Source organism: Stegodyphus dumicola, chromosome 3 (assembly GCF_044657685.1).
Source record: "Stegodyphus dumicola isolate Sdum_Otavi_A_Nest chromosome 3, ASM4465768v1".
Lineage (NCBI taxonomy): Eukaryota > Metazoa > Arthropoda > Arachnida > Araneae > Eresidae > Stegodyphus > Stegodyphus dumicola.
This window is the reverse complement of record NC_140770.1, coordinates 30673818-30685856: the sequence shown is the minus strand read 5'-3', so window position 1 is coordinate 30685856 and position 12039 is coordinate 30673818. Positions and strand designations below refer to the sequence as shown.

The window sequence follows — 12039 nt, the reverse complement described above, 5'->3', positions numbered from 1 at the left end:
CATGCGAATATGGAATCAATGGATTGTATATCAAACAGCATGCAGAATCGCTACGACCTCTCATGACTAATGCCAGAGAGGACAAACATATTGTGAGGTCAGCTGAGAAAAACCGTATGGCGACATCACAGACCATTAGTCAGGAAATGGGCATGTTTTCAGCACATCCAGTATCAGTTTGAAAGATGCATCGATGTTTGCAGCAACATGGACTATCAGCGGGGCGACCATATTATTTGGGCTTCCCTTGACAATGCAGCATAGAGAGAGACAGCGACTCTGTTGTGCCAAATGACAAAGCTGGGTACAGAAGTGGCACAATGGTGCCTTTTCAAGTGAGTCCCTGTTCTACATGTAGTATTCTAATGGCTGTATATGTGTCTGGATAGCATGTCGCCTGCTTGCATTCGATACTGGCATAGGGGCCCTGTATTCTCGATTAAAATAACTTCTCATGTTCCATGTTTTTCAAATTTACAGTGTTTTCCTATTCACATTTCAAATTTCATCCCATAGATTGCTAATAAAGTTGTCTCACTGATTCATTCCTCTGACCTTGTATCTGGCAATTCAGCAGCATGACCATAAGAAAAGAGTACTGCCTCCTCTCCGAAACTCAGCCATTTTCTACTTTGTTGTACTCAGTTGCATGTGACTTTGGCTAGTGGGTCACTTATGCATTCTTCTTGGCCACAGGCAAAAACATGGTCACAGAAATTTGAATTTACACAGGCACTAGATTTTTTGTATCCATTGGCTTGCTCTGTTCCAATGCATAATATATGCACTCTATGTACTTGTTTGGATGTAGATGTTTAATGATGTGCATAGTTGAATGTTTAATGCTGAGGTATTTGTATATTTTGCTAACCCTCAATGACATATTGTAAACTCTCCCTGTGTTTTTGCAGTACATGAATTGTTTTGCTATATAGTATAATATATAATAATGAAATGGCATCAGAATAACAATCAAAAATTATTTTACCTAATTCTCTTCCAGCTATTTCAGCATCTCTTGTGCTAATTGAATCTAAACTGTAAAAATTATTATAACATATTATATTATTCAGTAATCACCTTTTAAAAATATAGTGTTGAATCATATGCATTTTATTGAATAACTGCCATTTATAAATAAAAAAATATATGTTCTTACTATATAAGAGATTGCACCAAAAATATTGTCATAAACCCAATTCATCATTACATACATGAAACTTGCCTTCTCCCTTGCCTTCTTCAAAATAGAGGTATCACAAGTATATCATATACAGATAAAGCATATTCTCTGCTTCATAAAAAATTAGTAATAAATTCATGAAAATCTGCATTACTTATCAACAAATATTTCTCATTTTACAGTTTTGTAACTGCAAAAATTATTACCAAAAATACAGGGGTTGGACAAAAATATGGAAACACCTTTAAAAAAAACATGTTTCTTTGCTTAATATGGTGTAGGAAACCCGTTGGCATCCAAAACAGCTTGCAGTCTTCTCGGAATGGATAAATACAGTTCCTGTATGTTTGCCAAGGGAATAGTATACCATTCTTCCTGCAAAACGGTGGCAAGTTCAGATAACGATGTTGGCAGTGGATAACGAGAACGCACTTTCCGTTCCAATGTAGGCCACAAAGGTTCGATAATATTCAGGTCTGGTGACTGTGGTGGCCAGGGGAGATGGGACAACTCATCCTCGTGCTCAGAAAACCAGTCCTGGACAATGTGAGCTGTGTGAACAAGGGCTTTGTCGTCTTGAAAGACACCATCACCATCGGGGAACAAAGTTTGTACCATGGGATGAACTTGATCAGCAAAAATGTTCACATAAGTCTTGGCAGTCATGTGCCCTGACACAGTTATCATGGGGCCAGCAGAGAACCACGATATGGCTGCCCAAACCATAACAGAACCCCCGCCATGTTTCACTCTTGGCAACAAGCAGTCTTTATTATAGGCTTGAGATGGCGTTCTCCAGACGTAAACTCGGCCAGAAGTGGGAAACAATGTGAAAGAAGATTTGTCAGACCATATTACTCACTTCCACTGCTCTATAGTCCAGGCTTTATGACTTAAACACCATTTTTTCCTGTTACGGGCATTAGCATCACTGATGAGTGGCTTCTCAATTGCAGCACGGCCAGCAATTCCCTGTTTATGAAGCTCCCTTCTAATTGTTTTGGTACTCACAGGGTTCGGTAACACAACATTCATTTCAGCAGTAACTTTTGCAGCTGGGGTCGTCTTATTTTTCGTCACAATTGCCCTTAATGATCGTCTGTCATGATCACTCAGGACACACTTTCGTCCGCGCTGTGATTTAGCAAATGATGTTTTTCCACTTTTCAAATATGCGGAATAAATCTTCGATACAGTACCTCTTGAAACACTAAACACCTCGGCTACTTTGCTTACGGAAGCACCTACCATACGTGCTCCAACAATTTGCCCACGTTCGAAGTCTGTTAACTCTGACACAATGCAATGACAACCTCACATAACAGTACTCCGACAACAACTGTTTAGCACATTTACGAAGTTGTATAGGTGGCGTCAGTAGTCAAAAATGCCAGCGCCACCTACATATTTCATTAAAATCAATCTTTCTTTTCAAACATGCATTTCACAAGGTGTTTCCATATTTTTGTCCATCCACTGTATACATACGAATCAAAACCCTTAAAGTACTATCACTTACTCTACATTTGAATTTTCTTTGTTAGCTATCAATAAATCAGTGTTCAAATTTATTGAAAATCTGCACTTTTAACAATTGACAATATTTTGCCCTTATTTTTATCTTCACAATTTTCAATATTTAATAGCATTTCATTTCAAAAAGATTTTGTTGACTGCATATGCATAAAGGATTAACAGAATTGCTTAACAGTGAAATCATGACTAGCTTAATATGTAAGATCAAGATTTACATATTTTTGAGCATTTAAAGATTATATTCACCAATAACTGAAAAGAAATCAAATGTGAAAGTTTTCATCATAAATCTGAATGCAGATTTCTTAAACTTTAAAAATAATATAAAATAATCTAAAATTACAACTGCCAGCAGTTGTTCAAAAAGTAGTTAGTAGTAGTTGTTCAAAAGTAGTTGTTCAAAAACTGCAGTTAGGTTAAAATAATTTATAGTTAGTGTTAGTTTTCTGATGTATACAAAAATACTATGCATGCATTACAAAAATACAATGGAATGTTTTTCTGAAAGTTCTTAAGAATGTAATTCTCTTAAGATGGACAGCCCATAAGAGTTATGCGATAATAAATTATCTCATCCAAACCAACATATAAGCAGCTAAATCCTTCTCAATACAAAGTGCTAAATTAAGTTGATTAATATTATTCAAAATTTTTTTCAATTTAAACAATGAAGTTTATGCATGATATAGTGGTTTCACAGTAAAATACATACTGATCAACCAAAGTACAATGTTCACCCCTGTACTGTGAGGATGCATTTTCTGAAATGACATACAAGGTAACCAAAAAAGTTCTTGCTGTTTCTGATATGACATTGTAAGAATGAACCCCAATATAAAAAGCTGATGATGAAGTGGTTAGGATGGGAGTTCAGATATTGACCATGAGTATAAAAGAGCATTGCATTAGTACTTCAAACATAACTCATACAGCGACTGGTTGAAATGGACGCATCAAAGGCACTCGAAGTTGTTTGCAGTATGATCATAAAGTGAGCTGTCAGCAATAGAATCAAGTCGCCAAATTTGCCAGGCCTTTGGGGATGATACTGTTAACGAACAAAACGCTAGGCAATGGTTCCAGAAGTTCAGGTCAGTGGATATGTCTCATAGTGATGCACCATGCAATGGTCGGCTACAACTGCTGGACAATGAGGCCCTGACAGCAGCCATAGAGAGTGACAATAGCTAAACATGTGGCAAGCTGCTGCACACTTCCAGGTATCTGATGAAATGATCAGGCTCAATTTGCACTGCATAGGAAAGGCATACAAACTGAGCAAGTGGGTAACCCACTCACTGTCCGATGCAAACAAGCAACAGAGTGTCACTGCCTGTTTGTCATTGCTTATTCAGCACTGCAATGCATCCATATTTGATCGAGTACTCACCAGCGATGTAAAGTGGATCCAGTATGACACACCCAGTAGACATTGGTTATCACCACGGGATCCTGTGCCTCAATGAGAGACCTTCTCTCCACTGACATAAGGGTTTACTCCTCCTCCATGACAATGCGAGGCCGATTGTGGTTTGAGAGGCCAGGGGCACCATCCAGCGACTGGGCTGGAGACACTACCCCATCCACCATTCTCCCCAGATCTCGCATCAACAAACTACCACCTTTTCCATTCCCTGGACAACCATTTTCGTAGGAAATCCTGCAACAACCGGCCAGACCTCGAAAAGGCCCTCACACACTTCTCTGTGTCCAAGACTCCTGATTTTTACTGCAAAGGCATCGCACAGAAAGCCACTTGTCAGCAAAAAGCATGGATACCAGTGGTGATTACTTTGAGGAATAACAGTGATCATTATTTTTTATGACTTTTCCCCCTGATTGTCCAAAATGGCAAGAACGTTTTTAGTTACCTTGTAGACCAGGAGCAGGCAAAAGCTGGCTAATGGGAGAAATACAGCTCTTCTAATAACTTAAGCCAGCTGGTTATGAAACCTTATTAAACATTTTCATTTTAGTTCTACCCAATTTTTCACATAAACTTCAGAAATCAGCAGCATGAGTGCACATCTGTTGTTACACTACATATGCAGACACACACACATATATACAGTACAAAGTCCGTAATCCGGATGTCCATTATCTGGAATGATCTATAATCCAGACCTCAAAGCCACAAACTTTTTTTGTATGCTTTACGTATGCGTGTATAAGCATGCACATGCACGTTGAGAGGATGTCTTCAGAAACTAAAAATGCTTGGCATAATTTATGGCAAGCTACCATATTTCATGGTGAGGATGATGATGATGATAGCCACGAATTTGAAGGTTTTCGGGTATCGCAAACTAAAGGTCAAATTTTCCAGTTACTCGATTTTGTAAAGAAATGTGGAGAAGTGGTAATAAATGAAGATGATATAACAGAAGTTTTTCATCGTGACGACAATACCCCAATCATCAATCAATTAACGGACGGCAAAATCTGTAGTATCGTTCTAGATCTAGAAAATACCACTTCCGATACGTGGAACTTTGTAACTGAACAAGAAATGATATCTGTTTATAGAATTAAAGAGAAAGTATTAGCACAAAAAATTAAGCAACTTAAACAACTTACATTGAAAGAAATATTTAATAAAGTAAACAAATAAATATTAAGCTTTTTTTTGTAAACTTGGATACCCTTTAGATCATATTGCTCTTTATTTCATACTTTTAATTATATAATTTCTGCATGCCATCTTACCAGATTTAAATTGATGATCTATAATCCGGAAAAACCCCCAATCTGGAACCACTGAAGACCCGACGAGTCCGGATTATGGACTTTGCACTGTATGTTTATAATATATACAGTCAAAAGTCTTTAATCCGGACTCGTCGGGACTACGGCGATTCTAGATTATCGTTTTTTCCGGATTATGGATCATCAGTTTAAATCTGGTAAGATGGCATGCAGAAATTATAAAATTAAAAATATGAAACCATAATTTATGAAATAAAGAGCAATTATGATCTAAAGAGTATCAAAATTTACAGCAGAAAAAAAAAAAAAAAAAAAAAAAAGCTTTATATTTATTTGTTTACTTTATTAAACATTTCTTTCAATGTGCGCATGCGTAAAGCATACATTACGCAAAGTCGAAATTAGAAAATTGCAACTAGAAAACTATTTGATGTGTATTTGTGATATTTATAATGACAAGGAATTTGATTTAAATCATATCAAAGATGGAGTACATCGAGATGAAATACTACATTTAGTAAGGAATTATAAGCCAAATAAAATAAAAACATCTGCCCTGAAGATAAGGATAGTGCTGACAGATCAACTTCCAGTTCATTGCGCGCCGCAACATCCCCCTCCCCCACAGAGCAGCATGAAATTGATAAACAGATTTCGGAATGGTTACAGAAACAAAAGATATGCCTTTATCCAATTTTTGCAGCAATTCCACTTTTTGTTTGATCGACATCGAAACATGTTTTCGTTTCATAGATACTTTGGCAGCTCCAGAATTGGAAATTCTTTTTGACATAATCGAAAGTTCCCGCTTACTTTTATTTGCTCTAACAGTCTGCAAAAAATAATAAGCCGGATCCAATTAGAAGATTAAGGAACAGCGCAATCTGCAACATTAACTGAAATAGATAATTAGATAATTTTAGCTTAGCTTATACCATCTGTTTGTTATACATTAAACGCACATATTATGCACATGTGTAAAGGTATTATGCACATGCGTCAACGCATTATGCATTGACACATGCACAGAAAGTTTGTAGCTTTGAGGTCCGGATTATGGGCGTCCGGATTAAAGACTTTTGACTGTATATATATGTATGACTGCACTAGTAATCAACCTAAGTTAAGAACACTAGATATGGAGCATGCTATTTATTCTGCACACAAGAATATTGTTCTACCATTTCTAACAGCTTTAATTTAGAAATCTGACATTGATATATGAGTATTGCTAAGATAAAAACACTGATCAGAAAAGTAAGCTTAGAGAAAGAACATTTTTACTTTCAAATTTTTATTTGAAAATGAAATGTAAATCATTTGATGACTAACAGGAACAGATTCTGGTTAGGCCTATTTGTAATTTTTTCAAAAACTTTCCAGTGGGGAGGGTTGTTTCGCTCCTCTTATAGCATCCTGTAAACAAGACACACACACTGCAAAAGATCATCATGGTTCTGTCCGCATGATGCACTGACCTATGGTTAAAAAAATTTTCCGTCTCTGACATAGATGGTACATGATTATATAAAAATGTTATTTATTAGCTGCATAAGATACTCAAGCATCATTTTATCAACTACGTGTGCATGTAATGAGAAAGACTGCTGATTTAGTTTACTTATTACGCCAAAAAATGGGATAAAGGCTACACTGTGATGGCCTAGAGGCTAAAAACAAGTACCTTCGAAATAGCATGCTCGTGGATATTCATGAACCGCCATTATTAATACCTGCAGAACAAGAAAGAAGGATAAGAAAACATATAGCAGATACTGATGTAGAAGGCATCCACTCCTGATAAACAAGTGTGGCCTTTGGAAACTGTTTAGAGGAGGCAGCTAGTGGCTCAGTTGACATTTACATACAAAGCAAGTCCAAGTGTGCTTAAGCGCAATAATGTGATAATATAGCAGATATCCCTCTTATGTACTTCTGTTAACTCAGTAACATAATATTTAAGATTACACTGAGCCAATAACAGACTTCAACATGGAAATAAATTGTTTATCAGATGACCTATCACTTCTATATTGTGTTGATAGCTGTGTCAGAGTATCCTATCTCTCTACACAAGCTGGAATTCTACTACAGTTATTTGAAAAACATGGTGAAAAATTCTAATTGATATCCTGGTCTCTTAACTTGCTAGATATTAATCTTGTTGACTACATATGTGATGTCATGAGTGTTACTCAAAGACCACCAACTATTTCCTCATAATTTACAGAAACTGTGTGATCTCTACTTGCAGATCTTCCTTTGGCCTCTTACCAAGGACTTGTAGAATTTATGCCAGCACAGAACAATATTAAGAAAATGGCCATATACCGTATTTGATGGCATATAAGACGCACCCTTATTTAGAAGGCCACACACAAGGGGAAAAGGTTTCAATAGTCCGCGCGAAAATGTGGTTTCTTTTAGTTCTCACGTTTTGTAAAAGCCAAATAAACAATCATTGAATGCAATTACCAAACATATTTTTATTAAGGAAGATTAACAAATGGCAAGCTATTTTGAACATGATATGTAAATTTCAATAATGAATAAATGAATGAACGGCTAACAATCAAACCTAATAAGGCAACAAAATAAAGCAGAAACAAAAAAAAACACAGATTCAAGGAAAATGTTGCCTATCATGAAATTAGACTTTAATCACTTTCAAAAACATAAAAATCCTTTTCACTATCATCATCATCAAAAACGAAAATATCGTCATCACTACTGTGTCCGCCATCACTAGTATCACCTTCTTCAAATAATGCATCGTCTTCTGTTCCATCAAGAGCATTACTGATTCCGCACTTCTTAAAAGACTTAACAATTACTTCAGCTTTTACGTCCTCCCAAGATCATTTTTACCCACTCGCACACTTGTGAAACAGAGGGCGGCTTCATTCTACCTGAGGGTGTGATGTGACTCTCCTATCCACTTGTTCCCTCGTTCTCGCACTTTTTCCTTAAATGGCTCATTCACCGATACATCTAAAGGCTGCAATTGGCTAGTCAGTCCACCAGGAATGACAGCTATCTGGGTTTTTAATTCTCACGGTTTATTCTTTATAGTTTCAGTTCTATGGTCTGACTGATCCAAAAGCAAAAGAGAGGGTTTTCTTAAGAGTCCACCAGGTCGCCTCGCCGATACTTTCTGTAACCACAGTTTCATTCCAGCTTCGTCCATCCAGCCTTTCGGATGAACATGAACAATTACACCTGTTGGAAGTTTTTCTTTCGGATGAGTTTTTCTTTTGAATATGAAAAACGGCGGTAGTTTTGTGCCATCAGCACAGCATGTTAGAACTACTGTATATCGGGTTTTTCATGACCTGTGGTTTTTATGGTTATTGATTTAGACCCTTTAATACTCACAGTCTTGTTGGATGGTAGATCAAATGTGTATATATGGTTATATGTTTCATTTCTTTCTCTGTTTCGGTACCCAATATATGTTGCATATTTTTCTCTGTTTGAGTATCCAATATATGTTAAATTTATTTCTCTGTTTGGGTACCCAATATGTTTCATTTCTTTCTCTGTTTGGGTACCCAAGCTGCAAGTTCTTTTGTTCGATTCGTTATCATCATAGAAATGGACTTAAAAACAAAACTAACTTAAACTGACTTCAAAACAGAACACATAGGAGGGGAGGAGAAGATGAGAGGTCACAAAGCAGTTTTTTTGCTTTCCCCCTTTCCCCTTCTCTTTATACTGAGGTCAGGCTGTGCAGCTTTAAAGGAAAGCCCACATGTAAATTGGATTGCCAGATGCCAACTTCTTTTTAAGACTAAATAAACTGTTTCTTCTAATGTAAATTATTTTTAATTGATACATTAGCTTAACATTTAAGCATTTTTTACGATATATTAAAAAAAACCTTGAAGTTGTAAAAAGTAGCATAAGGAAATTATGGAGGTCGCAAAAATTTCACAAAATTGCAAATATCAAAATTTTAGTAGCACAAGTTTGTCAAAAGTCGCACGATCTGGCAACACTGTCTGCCCATGTGTTAGAAAGGTTATTTTTCATTAGGCACAAATGTACTCATTTGGATATTTTTGTTGTTCTAACCTGTTCATCATGTCATGCAGAAGCACTGGCAGAAAATACCTAATGAAGGAAGAGCTATTGAAAGTTTTTTAAAGCTCGAAAGAGATATTGAAAGTTACAGTAAAGGTTTAAATCATTAATATTTAGTCATTAACATCAAATACTCTATACAATTTTCTTCTCTTTTTTATGTGCTATTTAATGTTTTATATAGTCTCTACTATTAATTAATGAAGAATCTGTATGTAAGTATTATGTACATTCCTCACATTGTTGAAAAACAATGACACCTAGAAACATCAAATTTTGAACATATTTTAATCTTCCACCCAAACATGTGTACCTTAAAGACCAAATTTTAAATTTCCAGTTTGTTTTTTATTTATTTTTAATGCAAAATTAATGAAATTTTAACAAACTCAGTGATTTTTAAAGCAACATCTCGACATTTAGCAAACTGTAAAATATTTATGTTTCAAATTTAATCAGAAAACTCAGTGATTTAAAACAAATGTGTTGCCTTTGGCAAAGCATAAGGTATTTGTCTTTCAAGTTTAATGAACAAGCACAGAATTTAAAAAAAAAAAAAAAAAAAATGTGTTACGACTGCCTGAAATAAAATATTTTTATCTACCAAGTAGCACTGTGTTGTCATCTGGTAAAGCATAAGTACTTAAGTTTTATTTCAAATTTAATCTATTTGTTCTTGATTAACAAATTAAGCACCTTAAAACCAATAAATATGTAGCTCTTTACTAATTACTAGCTGAACCCATGAAATTACACTAGCTCAGATATGTATATATACTCATTTATAACAACAATTTTAGGTGACTGACTGCACAAGCAACTAGTATAAATATATAAGCAGTAGATGAATTAACTCTAAAGTAAATTTTGCTGATATTGTTATTTGATACTCATGCCAGTCAGCACATTCATTTATACTCTTGATCAGTATGAGTGATATGCTAATATACAATCAGTGCTCATCAATCTACTAAGTAATAAAATAAAAGTATACAGTAAATATGTTATACTCTTGAAAAAATACTTTACACTTACATGTCAACAAAATGAAAAGATTTTGAACCGCTCATTAAGTATTATTTTTCTCCAAATAATGTTTATGCATTCTAACACTTTCACAACATTGAATTAAAGTAAAACTATCCTTGCATGTGTTCAATTAGAGATAAAAATAAAGTTTGAGCAGTCTTTATTTATTTTTATTTTTTTCATTGAAAAAGAAAAATTACAACAGAAATCAAACCCAAGCTGGATTTGAAATTAACTGAAAATTTACCACCTTCATTTTCATATTGAAGTTTTTGATTTTGAAATTTTAAGTCACCATCCTCACACAATTGATGAATCACATTTGGAAAGCCCAAAAATGACTAACACATCAGACATTGTGGTAAAAATCCAGAACTTGATATTAACAAATCACTGATTAAAGAAGCCATGGAAATCTCTCATGAACAATTTTAACAAAGAGGATTTTAATACAGAATTTAAATATAGATTTGAAATTTTTCAATTGTGCAATGCAAAATTCACAAACAGTACACATAGTAAAATATATGTGGAGTAAGATATTCTATGTTGCACTGTAAACTGACATGTGAAATAATATCATTCACTTAAATGTCTTAAAGCAATAAAATTATTTTTAAAATCCTAGACTAGGCTTCAGCTTTTTATCCATTAATCCTTACCAGACAGCCCATTGAGTTCCAAAATATGTTGAGAAATCTTTTATATATATAAGCGGCTAAAGTGTGTGTAGGCGATAGTTTATTGTTGCCACTCGGAAAAATGAGCGTGGAAATTAATGTTTCCGCAGTTTTTAATTAATATCTCGGCCAATTAAAGTTGTATGAAAATGAGAATGGTATCAATGGATTTGGAGAATTTTTTGGAATCCGGGGATATGCGTCTCGAATTTCAATTTGGCACCGTTCCATAGATATTCGAGAAAAAAAGAATTTGGCACGTAGCCAAATTCCTCTAATAGGGAAAACTCAAAAAAAAAAAAAAAAGTGGAGAATGCAGGGAAAACATAGAGGAAAATTAGTTTTTAATTAATATCTCGGCTAATGAAAATCCCAACAAAACGCGAATGGTCAAAATAGCGTGCCACGGACTTGCGGAATCCAACGGTGTACTTTGCTAAGCCCGGGAGCCAGCCGTTTCAGAGGAGATGATGTTACTCCACCCCATATATATATGCGGCTTAAGAGTCTGTTTGTCGTTGATAGTTTATTGGTTGCTTGCGTAACTGTACTAGCCAATGGGGTGAAGCTGCCACGGCACAGGGTTGCTGTTTCAATTGAGATGTAGACAATTTCCTGTAAAACTTGCCTTTGCTATGACCATCCATAAGTCTCAGGGCCAAACGCTTAAGCATGTTGGCATTTTTTTAAATGAGCCTGCATTTGGACACGGTCAACTTTATGTTGCCTTTTCAAGAGTTCGTGAAAGAACGGACGTAAAATTAAAAATAATGGATGGTCCTCTGCAAGGCGAGCTTAAAAATGATGGAAAGATCTACACAA

At 35.3% G+C, this 12039-nt stretch overlaps 1 protein-coding gene across 2 annotated transcripts in view; it reads right to left on the bottom strand.

Annotated features, from left to right (window-relative positions):
• mio (GATOR complex protein mio) overlaps positions 1–12039 on the bottom strand; it is a 111509-nt gene that overhangs the window by 65513 nt on the left and 33957 nt on the right. For both annotated transcript variants that reach the window (XM_085812696.1, XM_085812695.1), the window contains exon 6: positions 989–1038. In XM_085812696.1, coding sequence (XP_085668822.1) covers positions 989–1038 — 50 coding nt within the window. The remainder of the gene's footprint in view (positions 1–988; positions 1039–12039) is intronic.